The following is a 20,560-nucleotide window of genomic DNA, read 5'->3' as shown; positions in this document are numbered from 1 at the left end:
GGAGAGAAGACAGAGGAAAGACATGACTAAAGAAGAGCAAGAGAAGAGGGAAAACAGGCGAAAAGCAGTGGGGGTAAGAGAGAGGAGTAGCCATAGAGGAAGGTCTGAGAAAGACAGGAAGGAGGGAAGATATAGGAAAGACAAGTGACTAAAGAAAGGCACAGATAGAGGGAGGGCTGAGAAAGACAGGAAAGAAGAGGGGGTAAGAGAGAGGAGTAGAGATAGAGAGAGGCCTGAGAAAGACAGGAAGGAGAGAAAAGAGATAGAAAAAGGAGAGAAGATAGAGGAAAGACATGACTAAAGAAGAGCAAGAAGGGGAAGAGGGAAAACAGGCAAAAAGCAGTGGGGGTAAGAGAGAGGAGTAGCCATAGAGGGAGGTCTGAGAAAGACAGGAAGGAGAGAAGGTATAGGAAAGACTAGTGACTAAAGAAGGACACAGATACAGGGAGGTCTGAGAAAGACAGGAAAGAGGAGGGGGTAAGAGAGGAGTAGAGATAGAGAGAGGCCTGAGAAAGACAGGAAGGAGAGAAAAGAGATAGAAAAGAGATAGAAAAAGGAGAGAAGATAGAGGAAAGACAAGTGACTAAAGAAGAGCAAGAAGGGAAAGAGGAGGGGAGAAGAGGGAAAATAGAAGGCAAAATAAGGAGAGAATGAGGTGGGAAGAAAGAGGAAGAGAAAAGGGCAAAAAACAGTGGGGGCTAAGAGCCATAGAGGGAGGTCTGAGAAACAGGAAGGAGAGAAAAGAGAGAAGGGGGAGAGAAGGTATAGGAAAGACTAGTGACTAAAGAAAGGCACAGATAGAGGGAGGTCTGAGAAAGACAGCAAAGAGGAGGGGGTAAGAGAGAGGAGTAGAGATAGACAGAGGGCTGAGAAAGACAGGAAGGAGAGGAAAGACATGACTAAAGAAGAAGAGCAAGAAGGGAAAGGGGGGGCAGAGGGAAAATAGGCAAAAAGCACTGGGGGTAAGAGAGGAGTAGCCATAGAGGAAGGTCTGAGAAAGACAGGAAGGAGAGAAAAGAGAGAAGGGGGAGAGAAGGTATAGGAAAGACTAGTGACTAAAGAAGAACAAGAAGGGGAAGAGGGAAAACAGGCAAAAAGCAGTGGGGGTAAGAGAGGAATAGCCATAGAGGAAGGTCTGAGAAAGACAAGAAGGAGGGAAGATATAGGAAAGACAAGTGACTAAAGAAAGGCACAGATAGAGGGAGGGCTGAGAAAGACAGGAAAGAAGAGGGGGTAAGAGAGAGGAGTAGAGATAGAGAGAGGCCTGAGAAAGACAGGAAGGAGAGAAAAGAGATAGAAAAAGGAGAGAAGATAGAGGAAAGACATGACTAAAGAAGAGCAAGAAGGGGAAGAGGGAAAACAGGCAAAAAGCAGTGGGGGTAAGAGAGAGGAGTAGCCATAGAGGGAGGTCTGAGAAAGACAGGAAGGAGAGAAGGTATAGGAAAGACTAGTGACTAAAGAAGGACACAGATACAGGGAGGTCTGAGAAAGACAGGAAAGAGGAGGGGGTAAGAGAGGAGTAGAGATAGAGAGAGGGCTGAGAAAGACAGGAAGGAGAGAAAAGAGATAGAAAAAGGAGAGAAGATAGAGGAAAGACATGACTAAAGAAGAGCAAGAAGGGGAAGAGGGAAAACAGGCAAAAAGCAGTGGGGGTAAGAGAGAGGAGTAGCCATAGAGGGAGGTCTGAGAAAGACAGGAAGGAGAGAAGGTATAGGAAAGACTAGTGACTAAAGAAGGACACAGATACAGGGAGGTCTGAGAAAGACAGGAAAGAGGAGGGGGTAAGAGAGGAGTAGAGATAGAGAGAGGCCTGAGAAAGACAGGAAGGAGAGAAAAGAGATAGAAAAGAGATAGAAAAAGGAGAGAAGATAGAGGAAAGACAAGTGACTAAAGAAGAGCAAGAAGGGAAAGAGGAGGGGAGAAGAGGGAAAATAGAAGGCAAAATAAGGAGAGAATGAGGTGGGAAGAAAGAGGAAGAGAAAAGGGCAAAAAACAGTGGGGGCTAAGAGCCATAGAGGGAGGTCTGAGAAACAGGAAGGAGAGAAAAGAGAGAAGGGGGAGAGAAGGTATAGGAAAGACTAGTGACTAAAGAAAGGCACAGATAGAGGGAGGTCTGAGAAAGACAGCAAAGAGGAGGGGGTAAGAGAGAGGAGTAGAGATAGAGAGAGGCCTGAGAAAGACAGGAAGGAGAGAAAAGAGATAGAAAAGAGATAGAAAAAGGAGAGAAGATAGAGGAAAGACAAGTGACTAAAGAAGAGCAAGAAGGGAAAGAGGAGGGGAGAAGAGGGAAAATAGAAGGCAAAATAAGGAGAGAATGAGGTGGGAAGAAAGAGGAAGAGAAAAGGGCAAAAAACAGTGGGGGCTAAGAGCCATAGAGGGAGGTCTGAGAAACAGGAAGGAGAGAAAAGAGAGAAGGGGGAGAGAAGGTATAGGAAAGACTAGTGACTAAAGAAAGGCACAGATAGAGGGAGGTCTGAGAAAGACAGCAAAGAGGAGGGGGTAAGAGAGAGGAGTAGAGATAGACAGAGGGCTGAGAAAGACAGGAAGGAGAGGAAAGACATGACTAAAGAAGAAGAGCAAGAAGGGAAAGGGGGGGCAGAGGGAAAATAGGCAAAAAGCACTGGGGGTAAGAGAGGAGTAGCCATAGAGGAAGGTCTGAGAAAGACAGGAAGGAGAGAAAAGAGAGAAGGGGGAGAGAAGGTATAGGAAAGACTAGTGACTAAAGAAGAACAAGAAGGGGAAGAGGGAAAACAGGCAAAAAGCAGTGGGGGTAAGAGAGGAATAGCCATAGAGGAAGGTCTGAGAAAGACAAGAAGGAGGGAAGATATAGGAAAGACAAGTGACTAAAGAAAGGCACAGATAGAGGGAGGGCTGAGAAAGACAGGAAAGAGGAGGGGGTAAGAGAGAGGAGTAGAGATAGAGAAAGGGCTGAAAAAGACAGGAAGGAGAGAAAAGAGATAGAAAAAGGAGAGAAGATAGAGGAAAGACATGACTAAAGAAGAGCAAGAGAAGAGGGAAAACAGGCAAAAAGCAATGGGGGTAAGAGAGAGGAGTAGCCATAGAGGGAGGTCTGAGAAAGACAGAAAGACAGGAAGGAGAGACAAGAGATAGAAGGAGGAGAGAAGGTATAGGAAAGACATGACTAAAGAAAGGCACAGATAGAAGAAGGGCTGAGAAAGACAGGAAGGAGAGAGAAGAGATAGAAAAAGGAGAGAAGATATAGGAAAGACAAGTGACTAAAGAAGAGCAAGAAGGAAAGAGGAAGGGGTCAGAGAAAATAGGCAAAAAGCAGTGGGGGTAAGAGAGAGGAGTAGAGATAGAGGGAGGAGAAAAGATTTAAGAAAGGCTAGAGACTAAAGAAGAGCAAGAAGGGAAAGAGTGGGGGGAAGAGGGAAAATAGAAGGCAAAATGAGAGACAGAGGTGGGACAGAAAGGGGAAGAGAAAATGGCAAAAAGCATTGGGGGGTAAGGGAGAGGAGTAGAGATAGAGGAGAGAAGATATAGGAAAGACAAGTGACTAAAGAAGAGCAAGAGAAGAGGGAAAACAGGCAAAAAGCAATGGGGGTAAGAGAGAGGAGTAGCCATAGAGGGAGGTCTGCGAAAGACAGGAAGGAGAGACAAGAGATAGAAGGAGGAGAGAAGGTATAGGAAAGACATGACTAAAGAAAGGCACAGATAGAAGAAGGGCTGAGAAAGACAGGAAGGAGAGAGAAGAGATAGAAAAAGGAGAGAAGATATAGGAAAGACAAGTGACTAAAGAAGAGCAAGAAGGGAAAGAGGAAGGGGTCAGAGAAAATAGGCAAAAAGCAGTGGGGGTAAGAGAGAGGAGTAGAGATAGAGGGAGGAGAAAAGATTTAAGAAAGGCTAGAGACTAAAGAAGAGCAAGAAGGGAAAGAGTGGGGGGAAGAGAGAAAATAGAAGGCAAAATGAGAGACAGAGGTGGGACAGAAAGGGGAAGAGAAAATGGCAAAAAGCAGTGTGGAGTAAGAGAGAGGAGTAGAGATAGAGAGAGGGCTGAGAAAGACAGGAAGGAGAGAAAAGAGATAGAAAAAGGAGAGAAGATAGAGGAAAGACATGACTAAAGAAGAGCAAGAAGGGAAAGGGGGGGGAGAGGGAAAACAGGCAAAAAGCAGTGGGGGTAAGAGAGAGGAGTAGCCATAGAGGGAGGTCTGCGAAAGACAGGAAGGAGAGACAAGAGATAGAAGGAGGAGAGAAGGTATAGGAAAGACATGATTAAAGAAAGGCACAGATAGAAGAAGGGCTGAGAAAGACAGGAAGGAGAGAGAAGAGATAGAAAAAGGAGAGAAGATATAGGAAAGGCAAGTGACTAAAGAAGAGCAAGAAGGGAAAGAGGAAGGGGTCAGAGAAAATAGGCAAAAAGCAGTGGGGGTAAGAGAGAGGAGTAGCCATAGAGGGAGGTCTGCGAAAGACAGGAAGGAGAGACAAGAGATAGAAGGAGGAGAGAAGGTATAGGAAAGACATGATTAAAGAAAGGCACAGATAGAAGAAGGGCTGAGAAAGACAGGAAGGAGAGAGAAGAGATAGAAAAAGGAGAGAAGATATAGGAAAGGCAAGTGACTAAAGAAGAGCAAGAAGGGAAAGAGGAAGGGGTCAGAGAAAATAGGCAAAAAGCAGTGGGGGTAAGAGAGAGGAGTAGAGATAGAGAAAGGGCTGAAAAAGACAGGAAGGAGAGAAAAAGGAGAGAAGATATAGGAAAGACATGACTAAAGAAGAGCAAGAGAAGAGGGAAAACAGGCGAAAAGCAGTGGGGGTAAGAGAGAGGATTAGCCATAGAGGAAGGTCTGAGAAAGACAGGAAGGAGGGAAGATATAGGAAAGACAAGTGACTAAAGAAAGGCACAGATAGAGGGAGGGCTGAGAAAGACAGGAAAGAAGAGGGGGTAAGAGAGAGGAGTAGAGATAGAGAAAGGGCTGAGAAAGACAGGAAGGAGAGAAAAGAGATAGAAAAAGGAGAGAAGATAGAGGAAAGACATGACTAAAGAAGAGCAAGAAGGGGAAGAGGGAAAACAGGCAAAAAGCAGTGGGGGTAAGAGAGAGGAGTAGCCATAGAGGGAGGTCTGAGAAAGACAGAAAGACAGGAAGGAGAGAAAAGAGAGAAGGGGGACAGAAGGTATAGGAAAGACTAGTGACTAAAGAAGGGCACAGATCCAGGGAGGTCTGAGAAAGACAGGAAAGAGGAGGGGGTAAGAGAGAGGAGTAGAGATAGAGAGAGGCCTGAGAAAGACAGGAAGGAGAGAAAAGAGATAGAAAAAGGAGAGTAGAGGAAAGACATGACTAAAGAAGAGCAAGAAGGGAAAGGGGGGGAGATGGAAAACAGGCAAAAAGCAGTGGGGGTAAGAGAGGAGTAGCCATAGAGAAAGGGCTGAAAAAGACAGGAAGGAGAGAAAAGAGATAGAAAAAGGAGAGAAGATATAGGAAAGACATGACTAAAGAAGAGCAAGAGAAGAGGGAAAACAGGCAAAAAGCAATGGGGGTAAGAGAGAGGAGTAGCCATAGAGGGAGGTCTGAGAAAGACAGGAAGGAGAGAAGGTATAGGAAAGACTAGTGACTAAAGAAGGACACAGATACAGGGAGGTCTGAGAAAGACAGGAAAGAGGAGGGGGTAAGAGAGGAGTAGAGATAGAGAGAGGGCTGAGAAAGACAGGAAGGAGAGAAAAGAGATAGAAAAAGGAGAGAAGATAGAGGAAAGACAAGTGACTAAAGAAGAGCAAGAAGGGAAAGAGGAGGGGAGAAGAGGGAAAATAGAAGGCAAAATAAGGAGAGAATGAGGTGGGAAGAAAGAGGAAGAGAAAAGGGCAAAAAACAGTGGGGGCTAAGAGAGAGGAGTAGCCATAGAGGGAGGTCTGAGAAACAGGAAGGAGAGAAAAGAGAGAAGGGGGAGATAAGGTATAGGAAAGACAAGTGACTAAAGAAGGGCACAGATAGAGGGAGGGCTGAGAAAGACAGCAAAGAGTAGGGGGTAAGAGAGAGGAGTAGAGATAGAGAGAGGGCTGAGAAAGACAGGAAGGAGAGGAAAGACATGACTAAAGAAGAAGAGCAAGAAGGGAAAGGGGGGGCAGAGGGAAAATAGGCAAAATACACTGGGGGTAAGAGAGGAGTAGCCATAGAGGAAGGTCTGAGAAAGACAGGAAGGAGAGAAAAGAGAGAAGGGGGAGAGAAGGTATAGGAAAGACTAGTGACTAAAGAAGAACAAGAAGGGGAAGAGGGAAAACAGGCAAAAAGCAGTGGGGGTAAGAGAGGAATAGCCATAGAGAAAGGGCTGAAAAAGACAGGAAGGAGAGAAAAGAGAAAAAGGAGAGAAGGTATAGGAAAGACAAGTGACTAAAGAAGAGCAAGAAGGGAAAGAGGAGGGGGGCAGAGAAAATAGGCAAAAATCAGTGGGGGTAAGAGAGAGGAGTAGCCATAGAGGGAGGTCTGCGAAAGACAGGAAGGAGAGACAAGAGATAGAAGGAGGAGAGAAGGTATAGGAAAGACATGACTAAAGAAAGGCACAGATAGAAGAAGGGCTGAGAAAGACAGGAAGGAGAGAGAAGAGATAGAAAAAGGAGAGAAGATATAGGAAAGACAAGTGACTAAAGAAGAGCAAGAAGGGAAAGAGGAAGGGGGCAGAGAAAATAGGCAAAAAGCAGTGGGGGTAAGAGAGAGGAGTAGAGATAGAGGGAGGAGAAAAGATTTAAGAAAGACTAGAGACTAAAGAAGAGCAAGAAGGGAAAGAGGGGGGGGAAGAGGGAAAATAGAAGGCAAAATGAGAGACAGAGGTGGGACAGAAAGGGGAAGAGAAAATGGTAAAAAGCATTGGGGGGTAAGGGAGAGGAGTAGAGATAGAGGAGAGAAGATATAGGAAAGACAAGTGACTAAAGAAGAGCAAGAAGGGAAAGAGGAAGGGGCAGAGAAAATAGGCAAAAAGCAGTGGGGGTAAGAGAGAGGAGTAGAGATAGAGGGAGGTCTGAGAAAGACAGGAAGGAGAGAAAAGAGAGAAGGGGGTGAGAAGGTATAGGAAAGACTAGTGACTAAAGAAAGGCACAGATAGAGGGAGGTCTGAGAAAGACAGGAAAGAGGAGGGGGTAAGAGAGAGGAATAGAGATAGAGAGAGGGCTGAGAAAGACAGGAAGGAGAGAAAAGAGATAGAAAAAGGAGAGAAGATAGAGGAAAGACATGACTAAAGAAGAGCAAGAAGGGGAAGAGGGAAAACAGGCAAAAAGCAGTGGGGGTAAGAGGAGTAGCCATAGAGGAAGGTCTAAGAAAGAGAGGAAAGAGGAGGGGGTAAGAGAGAGGAGTAGAGATAGAGAGAGGGCTGAGAAAGACAGGAAGGAGAGAAAAGAGAGAAGGGGGACAGAAGGTATAGGAAAGACTAGTGACTAAAGAAGGACACAGATACAGGGAGGTCTGAGAAAGACAGGAAAGAGGAGGGGGTAAGAGAGAGGAGTAGAGATAGAGAAAGGGCTGAGAAAGACAGGAAGGAGAGAAAACAGATAGAAAAAGGAGAGAAGATAGAGGAAAGACATGACTAAAGAAGAGCAAGAAGGGAAAGGGGGGGGAGAGGAAAACAGGCAAAAAGCAGTGGGGGTAAGAGAGGAGTAGCCATAGAGGAAGGTCTGAGAAAGACAGGAAGGAGAGAAAAGAGATAGAAAAAGGAGAGAAAATAGAGGAAAGACATGACTAAAGAAGAGCAAGAAGGGAAAGGGGGGGGAGAGGGAAAACAGGCAAAAAGCAGTGGGGGTAAGAGAGGAGTAGCCATAGAGGAAGGTCTGAGAAAGACAGGAAGGAGGGAAGATATAGGAAAGACAAGTGACTAAAGAAAGGCACAGATAGAGGGAGGGCTGAGAAAGACAGGAAAGAGGAGGGGGTAAGAGAGAGGAGTAGAGATAGAGAAAGGGCTGAAAAAGACAGGAAGGAGAGAAAAGAGATAGAAAAAGGAGAGAAGATATAGGAAAGACATGACTAAAGAAGAGCAAGAGAAGAGGGAAAACAGGCAAAAAGCAGTGAGGGTAAGAGAGAGGAGTAGAGATAGAGGGAGGTCTGAGAAAGACAGGAAGGAGAGAAAAGAGAGAAGGGGGTGAGAAGGTATAGGAAAGACTAGTGACTAAAGAAAGGCACAGATAGAGGGAGGTCTGAGAAAGACAGGAAAGAGGAGGGGGTAAGAGAGAGGAGTAGAGATAGAGAAAGGGCTGAAAAAGACAGGAAGGAGAGAAAAGAGATAGAAAAAGGAGAGAAGATAGAGGAAAGACATGACTAAAGAAGAGCAAGAAGGGGAAGAGGGAAAACAGGCAAAAAGCAGTGGGGGTAAGAGGAGTAGCCATAGAGGAAGGTCTAAGAAAGAGAGGAAAGAGGAGGGGGTAAGAGAGAGGAGTAGAGATAGAGAGAGGGCTGAGAAAGACAGGAAGGAGAGAAAAGAGAGAAGGGGGACAGAAGGTATAGGAAAGACTAGTGACTAAAGAAGGACACAGATACAGGGAGGTCTGAGAAAGACAGGAAAGAGGAGGGAGTAAGAGAGAGGAGTAGAGATAGAGAGAGGCCTGAGAAAGACAGGAAGGAGAGAAAAGAGAAAAAGGAGAGAAGGTATAGGAAAGACAAGTGACTAAAGGAGGGGGCAGAGAAAATAGGCAAAAATCAGTGGGGGTAAGAGAGGAGTAGAGATAGAGGGAGGTCTGCGAAAGACAGGAAGGAGAGACAAGAGATAGAAGGAGGAGAGAAGGTATAGGAAAGACATGACTAAAGAAAGGCACAGATAGAAGAAGGGCTGAGAAAGACAGGAAGGAGAGAGAAGATAGGCAAAAAGCAGTGGGGGTAAGAGAGAGGAGTAGAGATAGAGGGAGGAGAAAAGATATAAGAAAGACTAGAGACTAAAGAAGGGGAAGAGGGAAAATAGAAGGCAAAATGAGGAGAGAACGAGGTGGGACAGAAAGGGGAAGGGAAAACGGCAAAAAGCATTGGGGGGTAAGAGGGAGGAGTAGCCATAGAGGGAGGTCTGAGAAAGACAGGAAAGAGGAGGGGGTAAGAGAGGAGTAGAGATAGAGAGAGGGCTGAGAAAGACAGGAAGGAGAGAAAACAGATAGAAAAAGGAGAGAAGATAGAGGAAAGACATGACTAAAGAAGAGCAAGAAGGGAAAGGGGGGGGGAGAGGGAAAACAGGCAAAAAGCAGTGGGGGTAAGAGAGGAGTAGCCATAGAGGAAGGTCTGAGAAAGACAGGAAGGAGAGAAAAGAGATAGAAAAAGGAGAGAAGATAGAGGAAAGACATGACTAAAGAAGAGCAAGAAGGGAAAGGGGGGGGAGAGGGAAAACAGGCAAAAAGCAGTGGGGGTAAGAGAGGAGTAGCCATAGAGGAAGGTCTGAGAAAGACAGGAAGGAGGGAAGATATAGGAAAGACAAGTGACTAAAGGCACAGATAGAGGGAGGGCTGAGAAAGACAGGAAAGAGGAGGGGGTAAGAGAGAGGAGTAGAGATAGAGAAAGGGCTGAAAAAGACAGGAAGGAGAGAAAAGAGAGAAGGGGGAGAGAAGGTATAGGAAAGACTAGTGACTAAAGAAGGACACAGATACAGGGAGGTCTGAGAAAGACAGGAAAGAGGAGGGGGTAAGAGAGGAGTAGAGATAGAGAGAGGGCTGAGAAAGCAGGAAGGAGAGAAAAAACATAGAAAAAGGAGAGTAGAGGAAAGACATGACTAAAGAAGAGCAAGAAGGGAAAGGGGGGGGGGAGAGGGAAAACAGGCAAAAAGCAGTGGGGGTAAGAGAGGAGTAGCCATAGAGGAAGGTCTGAGAAAGACAGGAAGGAGAGAAAAGAGATAGAAAAAGGAGAGAAGATAGAGGAAAGACAAGTGACTAAAGAAGGGAAAGGGGAGGGGGTAAGAGAGAGGAGTAGAGAAGATATAGGAAAGACAAAAGGGAGAAGTAGCAATAGAGGGATGTCGGAGAAAGATAGTTGGGACAGACAGGGGAAGAGAAAACAGGCAAAAAGCAGTGGGGAGGGTAAGAAAGAAGAGTACAGATAGAAGGAGGTCTGAGAAAGACAGGAAGTAGAGAAGATATAGGAAAGACTAGTGACTAAAGAAAGGTAAGGTGGGACAGAAGAGAGGGCAAAACTTTAGGGGGCATAAAAGAGATAGAAGGAGGAGAGAAGCTATAGGAAACCGTAGTGACAAAAGGAGAGCAAGATGTGAGAGGAGGGGGACAAAGTGAGGATAGAAAGAAGTATAGAAACGGGAGAGGAATATGAAAGGAAGGAAAGACAATAGATAGAAGTGGGAGAGAAGATATAGCAAAGACTAGTGACTAAAGAAGAATTAAAAGGGAAAGAGGACGATGGACAAAGAAAGAAGATAGAAGGCAATGTTGGGAGAGCAAGGGGATCAGAAGAGAGGGAAAAATGGGTGGGGCTCAGAAAGGGCGGAAAGACAAAAGAGAGAAGATGTAATAAAAGCTAGTGACTGGAAGTGGATCTCTAAGATAAAGAGAGCTAATTCAGTTTCAATTGATCAAGGATGGACAGAAGCAGCTACACCCAAAGAAAGAACACTGGGAAATGAATGGAAACTGCTTGCATTTTTGTTTTTCTTCCTGGGTTATTTTTACCTTCTGAATCCAATTCTCCCTGTGCAACAAGAAAACTGTTCAGTTCTGCGCACATATATTGTATCTAGGATATACTGTAACCTATTCAACATGCAAAGGACTGCTTGCCATGTAGGGGAGGGGGTGGAGGGAGGGGAAAAATCGGAACAGAAGTGAGTGCAAGGGATAATGCTGTAAAAAATTACCCTGGCATGGGTTCTGTCAATAAAAAGTTATTTAAAAAAAAAAAAGAAAAGAAAAGCTAGTGACTAAAGAGCAAGAAGTGAAAGAGGAGGGAGAACAAAAGAGTCGGAAAATGGGTTGGATCATATGAAAGAGGAAACACAAAAGGAGGGGAGGAGAGAATTGAAATAGAGAAAAAAGAGAAGGGACAAAGAAGAGAAAGATAAAAAAGTGAGAGCATGGGCAGGAAAGAAGCAAAATAGAGGGGAGAAATATTTACCTTTTTTGATCTGATTTTTCTCGTGCAGCAAGACAATTAATTGTACAAATATGTTTCTACATATTGGATTTAACCTGTTTTAACATGTATAACCGATATTGGATTGCTTGCCATCCAGGGGTGGGGGGGAAGGAGGGAAAATCTGAAACACAAGGTTATGCAAGGATCAATGTTCAAAAATTATCTCTACACATGATTTGAAAATAAAAAGCTTTAAAATTGGAAAGAGAGGAGGGAGAGGGGGGACAGAAAAGAGATGAGAGAGAGAGAGAAATAGAAGAGTAAAATAGACAAGAGAAAAGAGAGGGGAGAGAGACAGAGAACAGAGTAGTGAAATAGGGGGAGATAGAGAGCAGAGTAAAAAGGGAAAAGAGAATAAAGAGACGGGAGAAAGACAAGTGGTAGATAGAAGACAGATGAGAGAAGGCATAGGAAAAAGTAGTGACAGGAGAAGAGTGAAAGAAGAAAGAAAGGGGAGAGGAGTCATGGGGGACAGAGAGAAAAAATTTTTAAAAGGAAAAAGTGAGAGGAGACCTAAGACAGAGGAAAGAGGAGGGGGTAGTGAAAGAGAAAAGAGAGGAAACGGTGAAAGAGGAGACAGAGGAAAAAATGAGAGACCTTTACCCTTTTTGATCTGATTTTTCTTGTGCAGCAAGGTAGCAAAAGACAGGAGAGCAAAGAGTGCTAGCTTCCTCTCCATTTGGGGGAAATAATATAAACAGAAATAACTGATAACAAAATTCAAGTCATTGCTTATGTGAAGATAGAAAGCACGGTCTGTGCGATTTGCTGAGAAGGGATCCCTGATGACTGGGGTGAAGAAAATGTAGAGGAGGGACTCCGTGAGAGATTTCCTGCCAAGCTGACATTGAACCATTTAGGACTGATAGAGCTGTGGTTTCCTCCTCCCAGCCCCTTCACACAGAGGCTGGGACTCCTTGGTCATAGGGATTTGGCGATCTGCAGAAGGATCTGGGGGGAAGATGATAGCATGAGCAAGTCCTGAGAAGAATGAAGCTGATTCTCAGCTGTTTCATCTTTTTCTTCTTCCTCGTGTGTTTTGCTCACAGGGTGATCTTCCGAATACGCGCTCCAAGTTCCACGTCCTCTTCCTCCTCTTTGTGGCTTGCATGTTTTTTGTCAGCCTGATGATTCTCTTTGGGTACCATTGCTGGCTTCTGAGCAGAAACAAAACGACCTTGGGTAAGTGTGGCTGCTGGGGGAATGACCGCCCTCCCCTCTTGTCCAAAACTTGGGACCACTGGCATACTCTAACGACCTTGGGTAAGTGTGGCCACTGGGGGAACTACCACCTCAGTTAGAGTATGCCAGTAGTCCACCAGACTTTCCAAGAAACCCAAGATAACGGTGCCATGCACTTGCCGTGTCATCACTCCACTTTGCCGCTCAGGCAGACTGAGGGCAGCTTTAGTGAGTGAAATCCACGAGAGAAAAGCTGCTCACAAATGGCCCTGACTCGAAAGGTTGCTGTTTATAGCTCATATAGGGTATCGGCCCCCAGAGTTACTGTCCAAAAGCCAACGGACAGTGCCGTACACGCTCGCTGAGCACGGGAAGAAAGGGGCAAAAGATGTTTGGAGGGAGCATTTCCAGGCTAGCGATACCATGAGGAGATATGAAAGCGTCCAAAACAGAATCCCCACCTTCAGGGAGTCTACAGTCAGGTTGCAAGGCAAGGTGTACATCCATAAAAAGCTAACAGCAAAATAATAAGGAAACCCAGTTCAATGCAGCAAGACACATTATAACAAGCCAGGTTGCAAAAGTTCCAGGAGAGGTGTGTAGAGGGCTGTCTCAGGAGGAATTGAGCTGCAGCTCCAACTTCTTGCCAGATGGGGTAGAATTGAGAGAGGGCGAAGGATTGGAAAGATATCTCAGGAAGGTGGAGGAAGGCAATGGATAGGCCCTTTAGCTGGAACCAAGGATTTAGGAAGGGTGAAGGCCAAATTATGGAAGATGCCAAATGGCAATCCAGAAACGGGACTCAATCCAGTAGGCAGCGGGGAAGCCCTTAAATGGAGCAAGAAATACACATCCCAAGCTTAGGCAGGTTAGATCAGAGGAGGGCAGGAACCAGCCAGGTCTGGAGTTGATTTGGACCTCACCTCAGCCTGTGGCGGTGGAAATGAAAGATGATGCCAAGAAAAATCAGAAGCTGTTTAGATGCAGTGGGGGATGGAGAAAGAAAGACTACGGGGGGCTCTGAGCCTACTGTCCTCAGGACGCCCGATTTTGTGGCATTTTGGGGAGACAAAACACATACAGAATTAGCGACACAAAATGATACGTAAGGCTACCCAGAAACCCAAGGGAGCAACGTAGACCAGTAGAAGGATATGAAACCCAAAACTCTGAGTGCAGATCCTAGTTTTGACTTTGGCCGAATCACTTCCCCTCCCTGAGCCCCAGTTGCCATCTCTGTAAAACTAAGGGAATGGACTTGATCTCTTAAGTCCTTTTGAGCTCTAACATTCAGAAGGCCCTTCTCACTTGGATCATCTACGTTTTAAACTTCTTTCCCAATCTGATCACCTGGTTTCTTTGTCACAAGAACCCTTAGCGCTGCAATGTTGGATTTTCTAAGGTCCCTCCCCTAGCCCTGACATTTTTGGTTCCAAACAGCATCCCAGGTTTTTCAGAAGTGAAAGCTACATTATTACCACCTTGTGGAATGTTATCAGTTCTGCAGCATCTGTAAAGATAGACACCGTTTGCCTGTTACCTCTTGGATGACGAGAAAATGGTCTGAAATGTGTTTTTCCTTCTTTACTTCTAGTGCAGAGAGGCGCGTTGGGCCTCGGCAGGCTGCTGAGATTTTCGTACTGATAACGATCCCAATGCTTGGGAAAACGATTTTTCTTCCCGCCACCCAGTGTGGCAGGTACTCTTAAGTGTACAGGGCAGGGAAGTGAGGCTTTCCCATCAAGGTGAAGTGACTTGCTCATGCTTACCCAAGCTAAGAAATATCAGGCAAAACTTGAACCCAGGTCTGGAACGCCTGCTGTCATCCCCACACTAGCCTCTACCTTCTTCTGCTGGCATGTGATTACAGTGCACAGAATTGACTTCTGTCTAACTTTGGATGGAATAGGCACTCTTTCATTTACTAAATTGTCTCGTGCTAATTAAGGATGAGGTCGGCACTAAGAGAACAAGAAGGTGCCTTGGGATAGTTGTATTCCAAAGGATCTCTTAAATCCCTGATTTTGCGTGGAGGATCTGGGGGCATCCCATAATGCATCGTCCTTTGTTCTTTTCTCTGTTTCCCCCACTCTACCCACCCTAGAGGCCTTCTCTGCTCCGGTGTTTCTCAGTGGCCCGGACAAAAATGGGTTCAACCTTGGATTCATCAAAAACTTCCAGCAAGTGTTTGGTGAGAACAAGAAGCTGTGGTTACTCCCCATCGGGTCCAGGTAAGTCAACCACAAGCCAAGGGAGAGACTCTGGAGACACCAGCACGTTTCAATTGGCTCCCAGGTCCGATTCCACTGGCACATTGTTCCTTACCGTGTTCCAGTTGCTTCTGCTAGTTTAAAAATCAAAAGTAAATAAATCAAAAAGCGGAAGCATTAGATGGGGTCAGAGGTTGGTTTGGGCCTCTACAGTCAGTAATAGTCATCCCCAGAGAGCAGCAGAAAACTAATGGTCCCCAGCTGAGGAATAGCTTGTCTCACTTTTCCTCAAGCTCCCCAGCCACATCACCACAAGGAGATATAACTAGACGACATGGCGTTTACAAAGATCAGCTAAGGCGGATCAGGAAACAAATCTCTGAGGCCATTGAGTCTAAGCAGTACTGGAAGAGGAGTCCCTTACACAGTGTATCTGCCGAGCGGTCATCCCGCCTGCCCCTGCCTCCTCTCCCCAGCCAAAAAAGCCTATTTCCCTTTGGAATACCTCTGACCATCACCGGGCCTAAAGCTTCACCCAGAGCTCAGCCTCTGGAGCCAGGTAGGACAAGGCTGTCACTGCACAGCTTACCAATGTGAGTCCCTGTTGCACATGATACATCTTCAGCTATTTGAAAGCAGTTATGTCTCTCTAAATCTAGGCTAAAGTTCCTTAAGATCAAGCTCTCCCACTGATACCCGGATGATGCAATCACAAAGCCGTTCACTGTCTTGATCGCTCTCCTCTAGACATTCTCCGACTTAAGTCCTCCTGAACAAAAGGCTGCAGCTGGGGTCTGCGCCTCCCTGGTCCTAGGCCCTACATCTCTTTTCTTGCAGTCTAAGGAATATGTTAGCTTTCTCGGCTGCCCTATTCAACTAAATTCAGCTTACATACATTCGACACTTACCCTGTGCCGAGCACCGTGCCAAGTGTGGGGATTATGAAGAGTGACTCCATGTGGGTGGGCCACAAGGATCATAGATTGCCTTCTCGGTGAAGAGAAACTGCAGGGAGAGAATTTGGAACTCAAAATTTTTTTAAAAAATCAAGGAGCATCCCTTTCCTCAAGGAGCTTAGACTCTGTAAGGGGGACATGATGTGGACACAAGTCAATATGAATATGGATACAGATAACAAAGTAATTTCAAAAGGAAGGGAGCATTAATCCCTACAGGGATCAGACAAGGTCACACGCAGGAGGGCTCGTGCAGAGGTGTCCACCGGCAGCTTTGTTTGACTTGGCTCCAGAGGGCACAAGTGAAGAGAGGCAGCTTCAAACTCAATAGGACAGACTTCTTAGCAGTCAGAGGTATCTCCAAGGGGGGATGGGTCTTCTTGGCGGGGAGTGGATTGGAGAAGACTTCCTCTTCTGGAAGCTCTTAGCACAAAGGCACAAGGACAGGAGATAAAGTTTGTAAAGAGACAAATGAAAAATTAGGTGGGAAACGTGCATGGGATCCACACTGTTGACATATACTGATCCCAGACTTTTGCAGATGGCCCGCTTGGCAAATTGCACTTCCCTGACTTTATACTTGAAAAGTTGATGAAAGCTTTTGTATTTGTCCTGGTTTTCCCATTCTGAAATCTGATTCAATAAATGAGTCAAGACCTTTTTGGATCTTAACTGTCAGCTGAAGTATTAGTGATCCCTCCCGGCTTTGTGTCATCTTTGTGCCTTGATCTAAATCACCAATCAATCCAAGGACAAGCACAGATCCCCCAGGGAGCTCCAGCAGAAACCCTAACAATGACCATTTGGCCAATTCCAAAGGCAACCGATTGTACTTTGCCCAGTCCCTATCTTTCCATCTTGTCCACAAAAAAAAAAAAAGAAAAAGAAAAAAGACTTCCTCAAATGGTTTGCCACAGTCTAGCTCAATTAGCAACAGCATGCAATATATCATGGTAGTCTAATAACCCTGGTAAAAGTGTCACCATTCCCTCCTCTGTGGCCTTCCCCACATAAGACATGGTTTGTCTTTTTATCTAACAAATCAAGTCGTTAAAGCAGCTGGCATTTATCTATTAAAAAGCCACCAGAGCTCCTGCTCGTCTAGCTGTAAATAAGGACCTACAGTTCCATAATGCCAGGGAAGAGGCACTGCCTAGAGCCAGAACTTTCGTCTTGCCCATCCACACCTCGGTGAAAAGTTGGAATTCAGCTTTTGGGTCATAATCCTACAAAGTAAACACAGACCTTGCCCATCTATCCCTACAAACCCTGCAGGGAAGCAATAGGTTCATTTTCTCCATGTGTTACTGTGGATAGAGCCGTCAACCTTTAGGTTTCCATACTGTGGCTAGAGAGGAGTATGCATTTTATCAAACTCTGAGTGGTTTCAAGTCACCCTCCTTGCACTTTGCAGGGCGGTCATAGAGAACAGTCAGCTTCTCCAGAGCAAGGGCCGGCCCCACACTTTTTAGCTTAGCTGTGCTCGGAGAGGCCCGGGCACCACGCACGACCTATTACTCTTGGAAGCCTTGTAATTTGAATTGCAGTGACCACCTCAGCCCAGTTTGGCTCCCAGTGCCCAAGCTGACTCAGAAGGCAAATGCGGCCTGGGGGAGACGACGGGACCAGCGGTTTCTTTCTATCACCAAGCCACAGCTGCTGTTTTCTCTCTGAACACATTCACTGCTTATTGACCTTTCTCAAGAATTGGGAATCAAAGCCATAAGACAAAAGGCTACGAATGGGTGTCGTCACCAGATGTTTAGTTGACCACAAGCACATGTTGCCATATTAGCTGCCGAATACTGCAGTTCTAAACCAAGCTTTGGTCCAGAATAGCCAAAGTTGATTTGGCTTCCCCTGCGACGTTTAACAGCGAGATTACACTACGTTTATTTAAAAGCATATACACTATATATGTGCAGCCTGGTCTACCAAAATTCCATCCAATAGGCCTAGATTCTCCAGCCTTTTCCTAAGTGAGTTATTTCTATAGCATGGTTACCTGCACGGGCTCATTGTCTGTGTCTTCCATACAGCCCAGGTGATGGACATTCCTTCCCAATGAGGTCCATGAATGAATCCCAGAATCCACTGCTGGCCAACGAAGAGCACTGGGAGGATAACGAAGAGGATGGTCGAGGTAAGTGAGTACTGAAAGAAATATGCTTGGGGCTGTTCGCTTGACCAAAAAGGCCGAGCCCCAACCTCACCTCGTGACTGCAGCTGGCACAAGGTCCTGCCACGACGAGCTTGTGTACATAAAGGGGCCCATACATCTGGCCGAGGCTATTCCACTCACACAGGTTAGTGTAGCAATCGGAGACGGCCTAGCTGAGGAGAACAGAAGCTTGGGAGGTCCTTCCTGGCCTTGTGATGATGAGTGCAGTTCAGATCAGTCAGGATGATGAATGAGCTAAACCTTAGCCAACGGTAAGCTGTCTTTCCCAGGATATTACATCAGAACATCTCAAAAGTTGAATGGAAATCAAATGACAATGAGGCCGACCTGTAACCCAAAGTCCGTCTGAGGGCTTCAAAAGAAGGCTGGATGGCCACTTGTTGGGAATCCTGTGGGGAGATTCCTGGGCAGCTAGACCTTGGACTCTTAACATTTTCAACTCTTCAATTCCTCTTCTAAAAACTTCCCATAATCCTATAACCCTGGGATCTACTGTCCTTTCTCTTACCTCAGTTTACTTACCCTATTCTCTTATCTCTTCCATTCCAATCTCCCTCTTCGCTGACCTTCACATCATCAGCTCCAGGGGCCTCTTGACTTCTTGGCAGCATTTAACCCATCCATCCTTTCTGCTACTTTCTACTCTCTTTGGCTTCTTTGATTCCTTCCTCTTCCGAAGGGCCAGCATTTCCCAAGACCATCCTGTGATGCTCCCATCTCTTTCCACACTCCTCCAGTCCCACAGGTATAGGTCTTCCTTTCTGATCCTTCCCCCGCTTATCCTGACTCTGAAAGCTCTCTCTATTCCTCATGTCTTTGTGTTACGGTTTGAGCGGATCCCCAAAAATAGTTTTTATTCACCACTTCCAGTTTCTTCCCAATCGGTTTCTAGACCCCCCCCGGCCACCATCATTTGCCCAAGATTCAACATCCTGGCACAGCCATGGCCGACATAACCTTCGGCAGCAGCTCTGGAGGCCGCCGGCTGTACTGATGACGTTGCCACTGGCTCACCGTAGATTAATGGAGGTTTTCATTTGAGAGGGACAGAGCCTCTTAACCACACCGCTGACAGAGTAACGATATTAGCAGGCTCCCAAGGTGCATAAGGAGAAAACCAACGGTCCGCTTGCAAGGGAAGAGCAGCATGGCTTGGCACAGTCACCCTTCCCAAGTTGCTGGAAGAGTCTTGCTTTCACACTGAATCGAAGTCATTTCAAGTAGTCCGTAAGACTTAGGTTGGGGAAACAGTCGCTCCTTCCAAAGAGAAGCCCCGAGTGAACTCATTGACACACCACACCTTTCCCAGCACTATTCTGGAATCGTTAAGTCTTTGGTCTGGCTTTCTGCAGATCACAGCAAAGCTTCTGTGCCCCAGGCGATCCCGAGAGCCCTCAAGAAAGTTGGGGAGTGGGGCGGGGGTCCACTCAGGAAAGCCGAGTTCTCTGCCCCAGGTTAGAGCGAGCAAAAGTCGCCATCTCTGGGGCCCCACTTTGTCCATTAAATGAGGAGATTAGATGAGATGGTCTCAAAGGCCTGTTGTATCTCTAGGTCTTAGCTCCCCATGGTCCAAGTCTCTTCTGCTTAGAGCTCTCGATGCTTATTTACAACACTGATTATGTTAAGCCACATCATACTGAAAGGCAACAGAGTGGAGGGTAAAAAGCATTGATTTTAGAACCAAAAAAAGGGATTCAAATCGTGCCTGGGTTCTACGGGCATATGGAGCACTCCTAGGGCCTTTGGCGTTCCTGGGACTGTAAAATGTGGAAGTGATCTCTACGGGAGGTACCTGGTACGTAGTAGATGCTTATTAAATGCTTGCTGATTAACTGATTCCAGCAGGCAACTCCGAGATCATAACCTTGATCCTGATGAAAACTATTCTAGCATCACAGCCCTAGAGAATGCTATAGCTGTCTTATACCAAACATAGGTTCATAGCAACCCTGTTTTCAAAATGTCTTCCTCCTCTTCCCTCCTCTCCCCGACTCCATTAGACTTTTCAGCGATAATTCCCAAGTTCAAGTTCATGTACACTGGAAATGTCCAACAAAGATGGAATTCAGTATTGCCTTTGCTTTACCACCAGCACCTGGTCAGGTGAGCATCCGCTAGATCTAAGCGTGTGACCAGAAGTCTGCCGGGACTTGTATCAAGTAAAGAATGCAGCAACCAAGTCATCATGTCAGTGTGGCCACTTTCTTCGCCATTGCACCTCACCATTCTTCTCAGCATTGGCCTTCTTAGTTTGGGGCAAATCTCGTGGCTTTTGTCACGTGAGCGCTTCCGCCACTGATGCTGATCGCTACACGTGTAAAACCCACAGTCTAAAGGAATTTCCTGAGACTCAGAGCGATTAAAGTCATCTGCCCAACCAAGGTCACAGCTAGAAAGTGTCACAAGTAGTAGGATCTGACCCCGGCCTCTCTGGCTCCAGGGCCAGCACTTAACCCCCAGGTCCCCATTTCCTCTCTAACCAGAGGATTTACCCACCATGTTGAAGGGTCTTTGCGTATTTGCTGACCATCATGACACTGCTCAGGCTCCCCATCTGTTGTTTCTTACTCTGGTCTCACAGCCATCATCCTTGTTATCCACCAGTCCACTTCTTGCACGTGTCTTCGTCAGACTTCCGCCCCTTATGTGGGGCCAATCTGGTGAGAATTTGTCGGTCTGGGGTTAGAATGAGAGTGAGGAGAATAAGAGTCTGTCGTGCTAGATAGAACGAGGTCCTTTCAAGCTCTGGGGGAAAGGAACTATTTTGGCATACTCACCACGAGCATTGAATCATTTAATGGAGATAACAAAGGATATACAAATATCCGTGCCCCATGAGCCACGTTATCAGCCCTGGGCCCTCAAAAAAAAAGGACATCTAAAGGACACCCGCCTTTAAAACATCCGGAAGTCTCATCAGACAGGGAGGATTCTGGGTTCTCAGGTTCCAAGACTGAGATTGAGTGACTAGCCCCCGGT

The 20,560-nt window shown here is 46.1% G+C and overlaps 1 protein-coding gene and 1 long non-coding RNA gene across 2 annotated transcripts in view; both read left to right on the top strand.

Moving 5' to 3' along the window:
• The window catches only part of ZDHHC15 (zinc finger DHHC-type palmitoyltransferase 15), a 58,642-nt gene extending 38,882 nt beyond the window's left edge, over positions 1-19,760 (top strand). The window contains exons 8-11 of the mRNA XM_051968425.1: positions 12,101-12,233; positions 14,338-14,464; positions 17,439-17,542; positions 19,582-19,760. Coding sequence (XP_051824385.1) covers positions 12,101-12,233; positions 14,338-14,464; positions 17,439-17,542; positions 19,582-19,688 — 471 coding nt within the window. The 3' untranslated portion in view covers positions 19,689-19,760. The remainder of the gene's footprint in view (positions 1-12,100; positions 12,234-14,337; positions 14,465-17,438; positions 17,543-19,581) is intronic.
• On the top strand, positions 109-9,813 carry LOC127542669 (uncharacterized). The gene is made up of 14 exons (XR_007948778.1): positions 109-377; positions 718-989; positions 1,263-1,753; positions 2,382-2,653; positions 4,930-5,075; positions 5,523-5,906; positions 6,181-6,481; positions 7,012-7,056; positions 7,114-7,255; positions 7,313-7,404; positions 7,839-8,037; positions 8,386-8,666; positions 8,837-8,986; positions 9,474-9,813. It is a non-coding gene; the product is annotated as an uncharacterized LOC127542669 (long non-coding RNA).
• Positions 19,761-20,560: the final 800 nt, after the last annotated feature.

The sequence above is a fragment of the Antechinus flavipes genome, chromosome X (assembly GCF_016432865.1).
Source record: "Antechinus flavipes isolate AdamAnt ecotype Samford, QLD, Australia chromosome X, AdamAnt_v2, whole genome shotgun sequence".
Taxonomy (NCBI): domain Eukaryota; kingdom Metazoa; phylum Chordata; class Mammalia; order Dasyuromorphia; family Dasyuridae; genus Antechinus; species Antechinus flavipes.
Note: the sequence above shows the minus strand (reverse complement) of the source record. Positions and strands in the feature narration are given on the sequence as shown.